This window comes from Temnothorax curvispinosus, unplaced genomic scaffold, assembly GCF_003070985.1.
Source record: "Temnothorax curvispinosus isolate PA1 unplaced genomic scaffold, ASM307098v1 QBEX01004244.1, whole genome shotgun sequence".
Classification (NCBI taxonomy): domain Eukaryota; kingdom Metazoa; phylum Arthropoda; class Insecta; order Hymenoptera; family Formicidae; genus Temnothorax; species Temnothorax curvispinosus.
This window is the reverse complement of record NW_020214024.1, coordinates 230,637-249,615: the sequence shown is the minus strand read 5'-3', so window position 1 is coordinate 249,615 and position 18,979 is coordinate 230,637. Positions and strand designations below refer to the sequence as shown.

At 34.3% G+C, this 18,979-nt stretch overlaps 1 protein-coding gene across 1 annotated transcript in view; it reads left to right on the top strand.

Annotated features, from left to right (window-relative positions):
- Positions 1-10,481: 10,481 nt before the first annotated feature.
- The window catches only part of LOC112453288 (protein sickie-like), a 96,204-nt gene continuing 87,706 nt past the window's right edge, over positions 10,482-18,979 (top strand). Inside the window, exons 1-2 of the mRNA XM_025013932.1 lie at positions 10,482-10,565; positions 11,045-11,749. Coding sequence (XP_024869700.1) covers positions 11,072-11,749 — 678 coding nt within the window. The 5' untranslated portion in view covers positions 10,482-10,565; positions 11,045-11,071. The remainder of the gene's footprint in view (positions 10,566-11,044; positions 11,750-18,979) is intronic.

Here is an 18,979-nt window from a genome sequence, read left to right as displayed (position 1 = left end):
ACAATTTTTCCTAACAACGATTTATTAAAAAAAATTTTTTTATATGAAAATCCATGAGGTGTTGAAAGTAAATCGTGTTGATGCAAATTGTGTTATTGGCGAGTTTCTATTATTCACGGGCCTCGAGAGCACTCGTATCGGAATTGTCTCTCGCCAGATGGCAATGCCAGAAAGAACGACAATGTCCTCTTCTCCTCCTTCCTTTTTTCGGGAAAGCCGCAGGTAGCTTGCGAACCTGATGCGGGACAAAAGTTTCTCGACGGTTCGAATTAATGGCAAATCCATAGTGGAGTACTAGCTCGGTTTCCACCCTCACTGCCTCATGGCCCTCATGCCTTTCCGAGGCTCCATCTCTCGACGGGGTCGCAACCCTTGAGCGCTATGACCTACGATTGCTACAATGATTTTTGTCAGTCGTCGAAAGATTTGCTCCAAAAGATACTTTAAACTACTTTTTGAAAGATCAAATTACAATCAATGCAAATATTTAGGGTAACTTTAAACCGAATAATGTATCTTATTTCTATTTTATATTTTATGGATTTGAAATTGTTTTCAAAAGAAATTGCAAAATATGCGAATTAAAGCTTCTTGAATCTTTTTTTTATCACAGTCTTTTATTTTGCAAACAGTGCACTTTTAAAGAATTATTTTTAAGAAATTTAAGTTAGCATTATTCTTCTTAATTTTGTCAAGCTTATAAAAAGGAATAGAGAAGAAGTTAAAAAACTAAAATATAGAATTATATATAAATTATTAGAACATAAAAAAAATTTGAAGATAAAGCGAGTATTTTTAAATGGAATAAATATTTAATACACACACTAAAATTTAGGCATATTATACATATAGTATAGTATTTGAGTGTGTAAACCACCTTCTCAATATCATCTACTGTAAAGTTTACTACGGTTGGTAAGAGCTTTGTCCAACCAAGTTATGGAGATCCCTATGTATAAAACTTTATTTAATATAATCATCAAACTCCACGAACTAAAAAAAATTGAATAATTAAAATTACAAATTACAATTATACTAATTTATAAACATATTTATTTAAAAGAGTTATTTCTTTAATATATAATAAGTAAGTAATTTTATCTAATTATACAGTGTTTGCCAATAGATGCATTTTGTTTTAACCTGACATATAATAACAAAATTTTTTTTCGATTTTTAGTGCAACATCACGTTAAATTTATTTTTTCTCGACAGCTTGTATATTGTAACCGTTGTTTCCAAAAAGCTTCTTTATGTGGTCAATGTTGGTCTGACCAATCAATCGATTTCGAATATGCAATATTGCGTAGTTTTCATGCATTTACGGATTAGCTAAATGACGCGTGCAATCCGCAATTTAATCCGATTCGAAAGAAGGGCCACGTGATACGCACGCATAGCTCGAAATGCGTGCGACGTGGGGATGTGCAGGCTTAATCTTCGGGTGCGTCGACAGGGAGAGAGAGATAGAGAAAGAGAAAGAGAGAAGGAAGGGGATGATGGGTAAACCTATAACGAGATACACCAGGATTATAAGTTGTAAGCCTCCCCGAGCCGTGAAATCCTATTCGTTAGTAATGCGGGAGTTTGCGGCCGAATAGGAAGTGGATCCGGAATTTCGTGGGTTAGACAGAGGATTTTTGAGTTCCGGTTTGCCACCGCTTTTAGTCAATTATTCGGCATTTCGAAAGGATCTGTAATACTGTAATGTTCCATTTTCAAAAAAATTGTCAAAATTAACCCTTCTATATCAGAGAAAAATATTTCATGGAACCTTTCTATGGAAAAATTTATTTCTTATTGAGAAAAGAAATTATTTTTTTATACTGTTTTTTAAAAAATATCTTTAAAAATATAGTTTTTATTATTAAAGCTATTTCTAATCTTACTTAATAATTTCAGAATTATAATATCATATAGTATCGTTTTTATTTGGTGTAGTTTGTGTTTGCTGTAATTTATTTAAAAATAGTAAATAGATGACTTTAAAGCCATTGCTATTCCGTGATGGTTGCTCCGCACAAGAGGGTTGCCACCCTTGCCGTCAACTAAAGCGATGAGATTGTATCCAAATGCTATTCATGAAGCGGATACAACGACAGACGTTTCTATTATCACAGGAAATTACTGATAACGCACCCGCGTTTTTCTTATCTGTTTTTTTTTTATTTGTGAATTTTTCCATGAAAATGCTATCAAGATACTTGCGCTGATGAGTTCTGCTAAAAGTAGTTAAAAAAACTTTTTTTTTAACTACTAAAATAAAATAATTATTAAAAATTTGCTAAGATAACACAATGATCAAAAATATACATTAAAAATAAGTACATTAATTTATTTTATCATTAATAACATGCTTTTATATGAATCTCTTTATCAAATGAGAGTGGCATAAGCGTTTTGCTGGATGTAAGAGCTCGTCCCACGGAATTCATGCGACCGCATCGGTACGACACACTTGCAATATGGTGCGATCATACACCAACCCCGTAGCCGAATGTAATTAGTTTTCGGCCCCGCGGCTATGATACGCGTTTGGGGTTGTCGTAGGAGCCGGAGGCCCATCCTGTATAGTATATATATACATACACGCACTACTTTTCCCGACGTGCCCGACGTAGAGTGGGTGCTTACTCGCTCAGGGGTGGGTTCAGTTTGCCCCAGGCACCCTTGGCAAGTGCATCTATTGTCCAAGTGCAGACACCCGAAAATACGTTTATCGTCCATGGTGTGATTTCCTTCCGTGAATTTTACAAAAATTTTTTTGAAAGTGTATATAATTAAATAATGTTAATTAAATAATTAAATGCGTGATTCTTGTGAACGCGGTAAATCTCAGTTTCTATATTAAAAGAAAAAACAGAATAAAAAAATAATACGAAGCAATGTGAAATATGATAAACTTATTCAATAAAAAAATGTGTAATTATTTGCGTAATAACGAGAAACAGTTTCGAAGAAAATGTATATTAAAAGGATAATTATAGAATTTTATATATATTTTGTATCTAAAAATATTTTATAGATCCAATTTTGATAAACATATCATAGTTAAATAAATTCGATTGTGATTGCGGTTGTGATTATACACATCGATCGATGTCGAGGCTGAGGAGGAAATCGTACGATGTCCTCGAAACGAAGGACCTTCCACGTGGACTGGGACTCTCCCAGCCACGAGACCGGCACGGTAAAGCGACGCCCGGTGTCGCTGAGCGCATCATTTTCGGCGTCATTGAACGATCGCTTCGAAAATGTCGAGTATTACGAACTTCAAGATTGCGTCGGCGGTTATGGTCTAAGACGCCTAGAATTGTTAGAATCAGGATCTGTAGAATCGATCGCGGCCGAAGATATTCTCGCGACGAAAGTCTCGGTTACCGTTAATGATAACGAAAATTATTTGGGATGTCCTCGACTGAGCCACTCTCGTAGAGAGAAAGATAGCGATCCTGAAAAATTTAAGGCGTCAGCACAAGTGAAACGAGTGCTTGTGAATGAACGAAGACCTCCTCAAGAACATTCGGGAAACCTTGGAAAATGGGAAAGGAACTTCTTGAACCATTCTCTTGCGAAAGATAAATTTCACAAGAAGGAGATTAAGAACGAAGCTGATAAGAGACTCGAAGATATTGATAAGATATTTGGAGAAATTCGCTCGCAGGATTTATCCAGCGAAAAAGTAGAGATCAGAAAAGTCTTTGACTTGAAATTGCACTGTGAACCGATTGAATGGAAACCGACTGTTTGCCGAGCGATCTGCCGATCCGAATCCTTGAAGTCTAATAGGAGTTTGATTCCAAGACCGAAAATAGCAAGGTCGTGCAGGACTCGCGGCTTAGTGAGTTCGAGTTCGGAAAGCTCGGGATTCGGCTCGCCATTATCACCGTTATCGCCGCAGCAAGATCTGTTGATCAAAAAAGAAACCACAAAGGACATTATTAAGACCAGCGACAGCAAAAGCTCCGGCATAGGGTCGCCAGTATCGCCGAGTTCACCTTTATCGCCGGAAAGTCAGAAATACTCGGCTTTTCATCTCATTCAACTGCAGCTGGAGAAATTACGAAACTGCCCTTGTGAGGAACGTCAAGCCGAGGTAATTTTCGTGATCTTGTAATTTTTCCAAGAAACAAAATTGCGATATCAAGCGTACTCAATAGCTCTCTAAAAGGAATATAAGACGTTGGACTAATAATATTTAATAAATATAATTAGTAAATATTAGTCAAAATTAAATTAAATTAGAAAATTAAATCTAAATAATATATAATAACCTATAAAAATGTTATAAAATATAAAAGGATAGAGAATAATAATGCAAGCATTTTTCCAATAATAAAATTTTTTTTCTTTGCTTAAATTTTGTAATAGTTACTTTATTTTCTTGATCTTTTTTATCTTCTAGATTTTAATTTAATTTAATTTTTTTAAATTTTTATCACGCTTACGCGCGGTTTTACACAGTTTTCTGTTTAATTGCCTCATTTTGTCCAGCGTCTTGCGATTGTATTTTGGAGCTATCTATGCATTCTCGTAAGAATAAGAGAAGTTCGGCTCGGTGAAAGAGCTATAAATCTTATGAGTCACGAGTTGCGTAGAGCAAACCCCATGTGTATGGGTGCGCGAGCACGTGGTGCAAAGGAATTACGTTCACCCTCGCTTCGTACGTAGGCATGCGCGCGTGGCGCCCTTCCTGCCACTCATTCATGAGGGTGTTTCCTCGACAGAATTTTGTCTCATGCCCTTTTTAATATGCTTACTGTTGATTTTTCTCTCTGTAAGCACACGTGTCTGTATTATAATCGAATAAGTGATTTAAAGAAAGTATCAATTATTTTATTTATCCGGAAGATGGATATAACACAATTATATGCTATATTATGAAAAACTAAAATAGAAAATATTTTTACGTGATATTTGTGATATTTGATAAAGCAATTTTAATATATTAAAGAGAGAATATTTTAATAAAGTAAGATTATATGCTTATGCTGCAAAACAAGGAAGATTCTTACACAATTATATGTATAAACATTGATGAATATACATGTAGAAACCAGGATATTTTCCATTAAGATATATAGAGGTTTGAAAACTTAATTTTTATTACAAATTAAAAAAACTTACTAAATATGTTCTTATCCATGTAAAAGCACGTTAAGTTTCTTTCCTTACCGTTTGATGGCGACACGTATATCAAACGACACGTATGATACTTTTAGTATTCCACAGGGATCACTGATCCGCACAGTCATTTGGGTTTAGCGAACCTATAGACTCAAGCTCAATACATTGCAAACATTTGCATACATTATATAAACACATTTTCGTAAACGATAATGCAGCAAACATTTGAGAAAAAATGGAATTGAAATTTAATAAGGATAATAAAAAGAATAAGAATGAAAACTAAATCCATATACATGATATATATAGATGGAACAAAATAATTAAAACTAAAGTTTATTTTTTTATATCCCTTAATGTTAAGAAATAATATTTTTTATTAAATATTAATCTTATAAAAGATAACTAGCTATTGCTAATAATTGCTAATAATAAAGATAATCAGCTATTGTTAATAATTTGAGACATACTATAAACCGATATTTTTATCTGAAAATTGAGAATAAGTTCCATTTAAATTAACTCCTAATTCGATTTATACAAATTTAGTTGTTATAATTTATTAGAAAAAATCAATCTTATATTATATTATTATTGTATTATCTGTTAAATATAATTTATAATTATTCTTACATCTAGCTTAATCCTTTTTAATCTAATTTCTTTATTTACAATTTTATTATAATATTACTTTATTTTAATAAAAACTTTTTATTGCAAGTATCGTGAAAATCATTTTAGCCTAATTAGTTGAAAAATGGCGTAAAAAATTACTTGCAAAAACAAAAGTTTTTACTTATCGTCAGCAAAATACAAAGTATTAAGATTTTTCCTAAGCTCCCTAAGCAATCTTTGCAGCATATATTGAAAACGATTCGCTGATCAGCGATCGGATTTTTCTGAAATTAAGAACGTTTATGAGACATCAAACAGACCGCAGAAGAGCAGGCGGGATCAGCTTCGATATAAAGAGGGTAAGGAATCGCTTTTGTATCAATTTTTTCGAACACGTGTGGAATTTGACCGCTTATTCCACGTGACTTACCACTCCCGCACGCGATGTTTTTCTATCCGCTCTTAAATCTTTCTTCCCCTTCACAAACAGGTGAATTCAGTTTCTTTCACAAGCCCCTGCACTTTTTTCAATTATAATGAGAACCTTGTCCCGTGTTGAGTAGAAAGGAGACATATGTATATAGGGGGATATATTTACATTCAAATATAAATATTTCATTTCCAGAATACTGACAATGAGTAAAAATATCGTTGTTACTCTTGTTAAGGAGAAGTTCTTCTAATTTTTTATTTGAAAGCTCTTCGTCTGCAGTTTTTTTTCGCACTTTCTTAGACTGGTCATGAATCCGATCATTAACATACGGATCAGCAATCGATCCGCTGTCAGACGAGACCTTATTAGGCCGCCTGGCTGATGATATAACTGAATCATAATTGATAATGAAGATAAACATTTACGGAACATGCGGCAGAAGTAACTTAACTCCCATGGTCCTCATTTGTAAATATCTACGATTTAAAAAATTTTTTTTCATAATATTTAGGAAACATATTAAATTAAAATTAGAAATAAACTTTTATTTACATATCCAAGTTAATGTAAAGAGTTGAAAATAATATCAATTTATATGTATTTTTATGTATTCCATTCTGCATGAAAGTGAAGCTCTATAGACACATAAAGGTAGTCACAAACATGCAGAAAAATGATTCGTAATAATCCTGAAGCCGGTAACACACAGCAATAACGTTTTCCGTGATACACCCTTCGCGGTGGATTCAGTGCATGCGGTTCTTCTTTCGCTTTCTTGAATCAGACACTTTAAATGTATTTTATTTTTTTATTGATAATAAGAAAGTTTCGCCATATTTAAGATTTTATTATTCTTATTATATTCAACATTTATAAAAAAGAAATTAGACAATTTTTAATAGAAGTAAATATGATTGTAATAAACTATAATCTTCTTGTAATATAATGGTTGGTTAAAAATAAGAATAGACTAAACGTTTTTAAAAATAAATTTTAGAAACTATTTCTTAAAGAAATTTAAGATACATATATTAAAGTTATTTTGCAAGGCTGAAAAGGTGCAATTTTGTTGTTTCCCTCTTCTTAGTAATGTTCAATTCAGTCTTGTAATTTTCGTTAGACGAATTAGTTGCTGGCTGAGAACCTCTAATCCAAAGGGCTAAGCCATGAGACCCGGACCGAGCGCGCAGGAACATTATTATATTGAATCGTGGAAACGGAAAAGTAAGTCGACGGGAAGAGCGGAAAGCGAATGGAAAGCGAGGAGTCGTAGTAGCGTTAAGCTCGATGGTGCTGCTTTATTAATTATTGCGACGACCCTTTGACTGCTATCACCCGTTGCCCGCGTCTGTCCATTCGTACATGTGTTTGCTTGCGTATGGGCCTTCATATCGATTCAACTGGTTTTATTAATAAAGAGACATTATTCGTTCAGACTTACACGATATTGAGAAATCTCACGGCTTTTTGTCTCTCAGAGATTTTGGAGGGAATTTTAAATTTTTTTTAAGATAATTTTGATACATATTTAATATGATGTATTAAATACGTTAATATGTTTAATTTTTGTTATTCCCAATGTTATTCAGATGCACTTCTAGTGGTTATCTGTTAATTTTACTCCCCCCTAAGAAAATATCTACTCCAAATCTACACGCGCCAGCACGCGAAAAATCTTTTTCAGAGTGGAGCAAGGGTCAAAATATCAGATTATCGGTCGAGTGGAATCGAATTAAAAGCTCATATAGGAACCCCTCTCAGTGTTGAATGACGTGTGCTTGTCTTCATATGACAGATTCCTTCTTTTTCTCTCTCGTCCTTCCGTGTCGCTCCAAGGATTATTCTTACGAGTGATTACAAGTCAGGGTATCATATTGGAAGGTAAAATTATTTCCACCATTAAATTTCGCACTTGATCTTTACTTTACTTAGGGATTAATGTTGAAACAAATGTCCTATTCAGAGATGAACTGTAGAAAAATATTTGTAAAAATGACAAGAGAGAAAAAAGAATTCTTTTTTATCTTAAAGCATTATGAGAAAAATTCCTCTCTTCTGATTAAATAAAACGAAAATTTTAATAAAGTAAGTAAAATACACAATACATTTTTAAAAAATTGTATTTAATATTAAAACAAAAAAATACACAATTAAACAAAACGAAATAAAAATAAATCCGAAAAATATTTTTATTTTATTTTTGCTTTTGCAAAGTCAGTACTGAATTTCTTAATTCAAAGATTTTTAAGACTGCTCTATAAAATATTTGGATTTTTTCTTTTTTTTCCCCCAGAATATATTAGAAATAAAGTGTGAAGATCAATGCTGAAATTATAATAAAATATTAATTAAATAAAGTGGCTTAATTTTCAAAATATTTTCAAATAAAGTATTAGCATTTTATCTATATATTGATCTATACTTCTATACCATAACTATATCAAATACTTGATGCTGTTTTCCTGAAATTCCTCACTTTTACTTTTATCCTACATTCTCAACATCGTTAATTAACATCACTTTTGAATTAACCCGCTTTCTGGTATCATCTAGACGACAGACGACAGACGGCCCGTACTTATTAGTTAGCATGCATTCGAAATCTTCTGGTACGCCAAGCACTTGCCATAAATATGTAGATTCGTCCTGCAGGGGCTGCAGGAGACTGCCGGAGGAAGGTGGTGAGGGGGTATTGGGGGAGGGAGAGAGATATTGTGCCGACACTCGTCATGGTGTATCAAGAGAGGGCTGCTTTTTCGAAGGGTGGCGTGGTGTACCTTTTCCTTCATCACGATGGCGTTTTATAATATTCACCCTACGTGTACACACGTTGGAATGGTGATTTTCGTCTCTGCATCCCCGTCACCAATCTCTCTCTTTCTCTCTCTATCTCTCTCTGTGGCAACGTCGAAAAATACCTTGGCAGCGATCGAGATATCAAGCGGCGAGAAAGACCACGTCTCTCTCGTCTTCTTATCGCTCGGGTATGCTGTCGGTGTCCTTTGTCGTGCCGTGTTCGATTTTCGACCCTTCGAAAATCCGGGCTCCTACGGGACGAGATATCACCGACTACACAGGAATGAGCTTGGCGCATCGATGAATTTTCAATTGCCGATGTAATCGCGAACAAAGTAACTGCGATAAAAAATACGCTAGAGAAAAATTGTATTCTTATTGCTCTGTTGTTATTGAAGAGAGAAATAATGATGCAGACAAATTAAGCTGATGCGAATTTATTGATTCAATTACAATTTATCTTTACGATAACTCTTGCGAGAGTTTTACTCAGACTTTAGTTTATTACAAAATATCAGTTTACAGAAAAAAGTATAACGATGATAGGCATATATTGAAGAAGTGTACAACTTCCAAAATTTATGTATAGTTCCCCTTAAATTCTTCCTCGTCACATTTTCTCTTTAAATCTCTTCTCTCTACTTCTCGACAAATGCCACTCGTCATAATCCGAGTACGCTCGATTTCCATTAGTATACCTAGCAATTAGCGACGGTAATTTAATTTTGCAACTGGATACGAAAGTTGTCACGATTCGAAGTAGCCAGTGCGGCGCGCGGCGCGGCACCACACATCTCGATTAAATCTCGCAAAATTTACAGCCAGCGCACTACAAGTGAAGTAATCGTCGCTTTCATCGCTACTCATTTGATCCATCGTGTATATGGTGTTTTTAAAACATCAAAAGCAGTCCTTGAAAAAAGTCGTGAAAAGTCGTTTTTTCAAAATTAGAAATTTATGGAAGAGAGTTTTCCATTTATATAAATAATTATATGTTATAACATAGTTACACAAATTAGTTTCTGTGTATATGTACATATATGTGCGTATAAATAACGCACACACACATATATATATATATATATATATATATATATATATATAAATATAAATTTAATTAATTTGGGTAGACAAATAAGTAAATAAATAATTTATGTAAATTTTTAAGTTTGTTAATTGATTAATGTTACATTATTATTCTCCCAAGAGAGTCTATTTATCTAGAATAGATATAATAGAAATTAATTGGTACAAACATGATAATGTTATAAGTTTGTATTTAATATTATAAAACAATGTAAATAATACATTGTTTTGTATTCTACACACACACACGCAACGAATATACAATACTATTAAATATTAAGCTTATCCAGTTCAATTACAATGTGCGCGTGCGCGCGCTTGTCGCCGCGATGCTTCGCATAGTCCTGTAACGAGCCGGACCGTCAGTCCTGTCGACGATCCTTTCAAGGATGCTCGTCTATTCAATCTTCCGCGTCGGTCTGTGGCTTCAGGATTAATTAATGGATGTCGATGATTGCTAGCAAGTGAAAATTTTTGTGAAAAGTTTTGACAAAGGCAAGAATGTGGGGTTTGTCGAGAAGCACAATTAATAGATTTTTTTTTAGTTCACGCAATGTTTATTTTTTATTATAATACTACTTTTTACAATTTACATCAATTGTAAAATGAAGTGTTCTTTAATAATAATTCAAATTATGCAATTTTTATTAATTATAGATTATAGATTTTTTTTATCAATATGTAAAACTTATCAATAAAAGATATTTAATATAAATATTTTATTTGCATTGAGAAGATAAATAAATCTAAAAGAAAAATTAAGAAATCTAAAAAAATTAATTTTTTAAGGAAATGCAAAAATATATTGGAAATTTAAATTCAAATAAAATTCTTAAATTCCTTGTTGAATCGCAAAAGAAAGATTCTTAACCGTAAATCGGATAATCATTTTTGTCATCGGGTGAGTTATTTTTGCGATCTCATTAAATTATCATCTTTGAATTTTTTTGGATCTCTCTGGATGTTCGACGAATCGCGATCTCGTAGAGCGTCTCGAAAGATGAAAGAGGAACAATGTCGGGTCTCAAAACGCCTGCGGGCTACTCTCGTACTGGCAACGGAGCCAAACCAAAGAGTAGGATTTGCCGATTGACATCTTCGCGATCGTTGATACCATCCCTGGCTGGAAACATCTCGGAAAGATCTCTGGAAGTGATCGATTCCTCGTCATCAAGTCCCAGCAAATCATCCACATCTCCGCGAAGAGTTTCCAACGATCGCAAGTCGCCTAGGAGACATTCTGAAGAACGTCAACAGACATATCACAGTCCGAAGCGTTCACCGAGGAGGTTCTTGCCATCTTTTGATGACGATTCGTATCAAGACCAGATGGGGCTGGGACTCAGGGTGTCGTCGACTACGTCGACTTGCGTCGACGAAGGACCTGGTATGTCTTTCCTGGAGTTCGAGACTTTGTACACCCTGGAAAAAGAGATGCTGATGCAATCGCGATGTGGTCAAGATACGTCGCTTCAGCTGGGCGACAAGTGCACTACGGCAGGGTGGTTTGGGGACAAAAGGGGTGTCTATACAGAGTTACCAGATCCTTTACTATGTCATCGTATGTGTATGTGTGGTGCAGTCCCACCTGTCTCGCAGGCGCCATCGGAGGGATTCAGCTTCGCACCCGGATGGTCCTTAAATACGGATCATTTCTATCAGTGGCAACATCGTGGAAAAACCACGCAGCAGGTAGTTTCGTGATCAAGTTTTGTTGAACAAAAAATGTTTTAATTAAACATTACTTAATTTCAAGAGGATTAGAATCAATAATCAGTTACTCATCAGATAATCATAATCAATTGCGATTGTGATTTCTAAACTAAATGTTTCGCTCAAGAATTAATTGGTCTTAAGGAGATTAACAGAGAAGAGTGAATAATAACGGACTTTTAAACTTAATCTACTTAAATGTTTTGCAATTATGTTAAATTGTAATTTATTCATAATTATTAAATTGTAGGATATTAAGAGGAGAATTATATTATAATTATAACCAAATGAAAGTACGTACCACTTATTCATCTTTGCAAATCGATAAACAATTACTTGGAACTTAGGGGAGGGTTGTTATAATATTGATTTATTACTTAATTATAATTATTGAATCGTGAAATCCTGAATATTAAAATATTGAATCATGTAGAAATGATATTTTATATGCGAATCAAATAGACACGATAAATTATACATTATAGTTATATGCGAGAGAAAGAGAGGAGAGAGCGAATTGCAATTAAATTATTTAATTATAATTGTTAAGTTATAAAATACAAACTGACGAAATATCACAAAAATTCCAGTTTTAATGAAATTAAGTATATAAACATTTATTTTGTTTTTTTATGAAAGGACGATAGCGTCATTTGTGTGTATCAGAGATGACTGAATTATTCTTTACCTGGAAATTTTCGGGAAATTCGAGATACGGAATTTCGAATGTAACTGGGCCTTGAAATGAAACTGTCAGCGGCACGCTCTCTCGCACGTTCGCTCGCATTCTCGAATTAATCGAAAAACGGAAGTAATTTCGCGAGCGGCGAATCGTCGCATTTAACGCGGACATTCGAGCTTCTCCGTTCCGATAACGTTTCTCTTCTCGTTCTCTTTTCTCCTCTACCCTTATGATATCCCATGCACCCCCGGCCAGTATTTTCATCGCTCGAGGCAAGTTGATTTTCCTACACCCCCTCGTCGAGCTAATTTCGGAAACCGAGTTGCAAATTTGCGGCGCTACGCATATCGAGTTTTGCTTCATTTTCGCCGCTGGCGACTCGCGGATTTCGTGCAGTCGCTATTGCAAGCGAAAATAATCGTGAAATGATCGTCATAGCGTAGTTATATGATTCCCATAGGAGCAATGCGTAAATAGTGAAGTAGGTAAACACAAAGTAGCTTTTGCATTTGGAAGTGCAATAGGTAGTGGGTGTCACTCATGAAGAATTCTTTAGAATATGCTATTTATTCCATTAATGTAATTTTTTTTTATATATTCTACATTCTGGATTTCTTATATAAAAATCTTTAACACATAATTTTATTAGAAATAAATATTATATTTGAAATAAATTAATTCGAAGAAATTGCTCATAATCGCGGAAACATTAGAAATAAACTTAAAAAATAAAACAAATACGCTAAATATATAATATATCTTAATTTACATAAATAATATTATTACTGAAAAGTAGCGAAAGAATATTATTAAAATAGATCGTTAAATAAAATAGATAATTTTTATGTAAATCATCTTTGTGTACCATTTGTACCATCATTGCACTTAAGAATTTTGTGGATGGTCTTTAAAGATGAACTACCTTTTGCCAAGGTAAAAGAAAGTCAGGTCAACTGATGAAAAATTGAGCAGTCCGTGTAATTCCACTTGCTCTTTTTCGCCCACATAGTTCTGCGGCGCAGCATTCCGCTTGTAAAAAATTCTCGAGACTCCTCTTTCGAATAGCGAGAGGGTCGAACCTCGCGAGGACTATCAAATATGCTGCCTGAGGGTGTGAAGGCACTTTGATCAACCCCCAAGAAGTCCGCTGCCGCCCTTCTGCGATGTTTACTTTAAGGGATGCTATCGGCTACCAGCATCCATCACGCAAGGTGCACTGTCGTCTTTTTGTTCCTTATACGTATATATCGCCAAAGGAGTAGCTTTTGGCGAAACGAGGACAAGGATATTCATTAGATCTTAGATCGTGATCAAAGCGAGTTGGCTTTGCCCATCAAGGTTGCATTGAAAATAACATTAATTTTTAATTAGATATCTTTACTTTTAAGACTTTGTTTTTTCTTTTAAAGCATTCTATAAAATGGCAAAAAAGAATGTAGTTAAAAGAGTATATTTATGATAAAATCTTATAATTTTTATAAATACAAGAAATAGAGAAAAATTATTATTTCTCATTTCTGATCTCAGGATATTCAGGAATTCTCTCTCTCTCTCTCTCTCTCTCTCTCTCTCTCTCTCTCTCTCTCTATATATATATATATATATATATATATATATATATATATATATATTCTTAAATCTTATGCAAGGACTAGAATCTGGTTTCTGTAATTGCAAAATATCAGTAAATATCTACGAAAGATTAAATGACATTTTTATTGTTATTTACTATCATGACAATCCAAGATTAATGTCGTGGCGATCGATTTCGGTGAATACAACTCTTATTTCTTCTTTCTATTTATTCTTTTTTGATATTTGCCTTAGGGAACAGCACCAACATCTTCTCGTAGGGAGAAGGGTGACTGTTTCCCTTTCTCGTCACTAAGGACCAGGTTGGTCCATGCTTCTATTCCTTTTGACAAAGCAAACATATCCGCGTCATTATTGCGTCTCGTGTGGCTCGATTATTCGCGCAGAAACAAGCGATCTAATTTCGCGTCTTATTGGATATCATGTCTTTTTCTCTTTTCTTTTCTTTCTCCTTGCATTTACACTATTTGCCGAGAATGCATGCAGTATTGAATTGCATCGGATACCTGTCGAAGCAATGATTTTGTCTTTTAAGATTTAGATTTCGTAAGTTTGTTTGTTATAAGATAAACACGTTAAAAAATATTATGAATATTGTTATATATGATTTAAAGAAGCTTAGAAAATGTCCAATATTTTACTTGAAGAATGTTTATAACATGTAACTTCTTTAAATTTTATTACAGCAATGAATTAATTAATGAGAGTTACGGCTTTATGTATTAGGTAATATTTTTATACTTTATTTTCTGTGAGCGGAAATAGAGTTGTTGATGTTTCGCAGAAAGAATATTTTTCACTGACGAGAATTACTGCTGACACCATCTCGTTCATCATGGATCAATGAACTTTGACATATGTCGCGATACGAATATTTACGAATCAACGATCCGCGCAAATTGCAGGGGATGCTGCTATTAGCCAGTTTATATTGCCGTAAACAGTGACATTCGTAAAATAAAGTACGAAAACGCTAAACAAATCAAAACATATTTTTATATGTTGAACAAATTTTTTTGGAAATGCTGTTGCATTTAATTTGATTCTATGTTTACTTTATTTTAATAATTTGATTTGGTTGTCATTTGATTTTACTGTGTTTGGTATTTAATATGCTTTTGTCTCTGCTGTTATTATATATCGCTTTATTGAAGCACACGGTATCGATTGAGAACGGAAAACTTGGAATAACGTGAAGGGCACGCGAAAAAGGGCGCACGCCTTGACGAAAGCAATTTTCGTGGGGCTGCAAATTGGCAATCGGACGCTAAATGATTTAGGTAGTACTCACGCATGTCTATACTTGATATACGTATATGCACGTGTGTTTGTTCTATGTTCTCGATGACTCGATATAGGGATGAACCTACCCCAAGGCAAAGCGCATATCTCCGCCTATCGAGTCGCATCTTAGCGGGAAAATAGATCTTTAATTGAATCGCGAGGTGAGTCACAGGCTCGTACACATGCGCTGAAATGAATAGCAGGATGTAGGATATTTCTCAAGTAGCTGTTACTTGTCAAATTTTGAAATCGTTATCTCTTACATGTGTATAGTTTATTCGATGATCCCATATCAGGATAAATATTTCTCTCTCTATTCGTGCCGCGCCCTGAACACATAAATACTCATAATCCGGCCGCACAGCAGGATGCAGCAGGATGTTGAAAAAATAATCGAGATAGACGTGCCCGGGGTGGTGGTGTTAAATAAATACGTCGACAACGCCGTATCCGGCTTATGACGAAAAACAAATTTCGCATCCCTATCGAGTTTCGCTTTGCACGGATTTTTCGACGCTATTTTGCAGTTTGCTGCTCGGCTTGGCCGTTACCATCAGGATCGTTCCCAACGCTGTTACCTACGGCAAAAAGAATGATCAAATTTCTCTGGCGCCGTTGGCGTGTAAATTTTTTAAATGCAAATAAAAATTCCACTAAGAATTCAATGAACTTAATTCAATTTAATTGTATTAAAAATTTAGAAATTATTTTGATATAAATACAAGATGAGTCTACGAAAATTTAATTTGCTTCTTTTGTTTCACGAAATAAATTATTTAATCTCCGTGTAATGATTAATAAATAATTAAAATGTGTATAAGTAATATTTCATACTTTTAATGAGTGTAAAAAGCTCTTTTAAGTTATTTATTATTATATATAATACATGATATGAGCTCATACGGAAATTAACTTTCTTATTTTTTAAGGTTACAAAACCAATATATTTTATTTTATTCTTTATTATTTTATTGTTTATCTTTGACACACGTTCGGTCGCATCCTACTCGAAAGAAATTTCGGTCAGCCGTCCGAAGAAGGACGCCCTATGCGCAAAATCAATATTCCCCGCGTATGCTCTCAGAGACCTTCCGGACTCTGTGCCACACCGCGTCCACATCAAATGCCATGCGGAAATGCCACATCACACGAATATCGTACCTATCGATACGTTTCGCGCGCGAAAACAGACGTGTCGAACCACGTCACAGAAATGTGAACCAGTGTCACTGCCGGCGTTGAAACCACAATTATGAGCCTATGTCAGTGACAGACCTTACCTTCTCTTCGTTATAATCGAACCACTAATCTGTTCTTATTAGTTATACGCAGAAAAGAAAAAACTCTACGTTTATAATAAATAAAATCAAATAAAATATATTTTTTGTTTTTCTTTTAAAGTTTTAAATATATAAATTATCTATATAATAATAATTTTATATATAATCTATACCAAAAATACGATAAAATTAATTTAACTATTTCAATTTATTTTAAATTTATTTTTAATAAAATACATAATACTTACATTAGTGTACTGAAATATAAATATAAAAAATTATTTTTCAAGATGGAAAAAGTACTGCTAAAGATATATCTTCGTAAAACAAAAAGTAGATATGGCAGGCGTGTATCGTTGGGATTCGAGTCTTCCTGTCTTCCTTCGGGCAAAAGGCTGCTATACTTGGGAACAACTACTGCCGAATCAGGAGTGCGACCCCAAGCAAATGTCGAAGCTCGTTAGAGCGTTTCGGAGAGCGAGTTAGCGGTCTTCTGTGCGCTATACGTGAGCCGAAAGAATTATAGCAATTTCGACGTGACGGAACCTGAATTCATAATACGCTGTCTGCGAATGACGCGCGTCTGCCGTACAGATTTTGTCCGAGGAGTTGGTCCTTCTCGAAGGGGAGTTCCTTGTTAGTTCCTTGTTAGTTTAAGAATAGATAGTTGCAGAAATAATTGATATTAAATCTTTTCGATAGAAATTTGAAGCTTATATGAAAAACGAGCGAGATAATATTTGGAAAATGAGTTTATTAATTTTTATTACACAATTAAAATTTAATTTATAAGATTAAAATAATAAAATTAAAATAGCAATAGTTGTATGTTCATTTTTAAGGCATGCAGCTTGTAATTATTTTATATATATCTCTACAAAAATAATTTTATTCTTATATAATGCGTTTAAATATATATTCAGAGAGGGCATACTTATACATTAGAAATTTAAGCTTTATTATTAAAGTATGTTTTTCATAAAATAATGACATATAATGTTTAGGCATTAGAAATATACGTTGCATTGTTGACGAAGTCGCACATCGATTTCATATATACTCGTATAACTGCGCTGTATAAAAGACAAGCGATTATCCTTCTTATGCAAGATAAACCCACCGGCGAAAGTTTTGTACGCGTATGTTGACGAGTTTCTGGGACTTTAAGAATAGTCGCGGGGGCCCAGTCTCTCGGTTGTCTCTCGTGTGGGCCAGTTAGCGTATGCGAAAGGATATGCCTACATGAGGCAGCGCACAATGGCAGGGTTGGGCCTGGTTGCATCGCGACTGACGGCGCAGGTAAATTTAGCTCGTTCTCTCGCGAGTGCGTGTACACGCACGTGCACGCGTCGTAATGGCGCGTAGGTGAGCTACTCATTCATAAAACATAACCCACGTGGCGCCGGCGGTCGGTGAGCTACGAAAAAACGAGTTACAAGCATCTCGAAATGGAAGCCGAAGAAACGAACGAAAGGGAAAAGAGAGGAAAAGAAAAATAACACTATGACTAGAGAAGGAAAAACATTTAAAGTTTCTAACAATCCTATTACATAGATTTCCGAAAATAATTTGATTAAAAAATCTCTCATGTACTTATATATAACTCTGCCACAAATAATTTAAATAAAACACACTCTTTACAATAATTATACATACTTTTATATTATACAATATTATAAAATACTTACTAATTTAATTTTATTATCGTGTTTGATCATGTTCTTTTTTTTTTAGTATCATTTCACTTTCACTTATAGCTCTTATTTGCGTGATAACTATATTTTGGGACGTCCGCGTACATTAGCGGCTTAAGATGTTTGAATAGGTCTTAACTTTGCGGAGAAACAAAGGATGCTAATCAGATCTCTTATCGGAACCCCGACGTAATATGGCGGACGTAAAAATAACTTTGTTCTCACGGGACTTCGGTAGTCATGACAACAACAGGGTTTCCTCGAATCTCGAGAGGGTGTGAGAACATAGGACACGCTTGTTGCAGGACACGTACCTTCCCTCCTGAGGGAAGAGGGTGCATGCATCCTCCGTCTAGTTCTTGGGGGGGAACGATAACTCAGTTACGACGGTTCTCAACCGCGTATGAGCTTCAGTTTCGGTTAATTTCTCTCTTGCCAATCTTGATGAAGTATTATGGGCCTTTTATTGGAAAACGGACAAAACGAATTGGTTTAAACTAAAATTCGGAAATGATGATTTTTAAATAAGAATTTTAAATATTATTATTGAATTTTAAATTATCACAACAATTATTATTCTTTGAGTGTACACAATGTTTATTATATTTTCCGTACATGATTAAATTTTGGTCTATAATATAGACTTTTTACATTATTTCGATATCTGCAATCTATT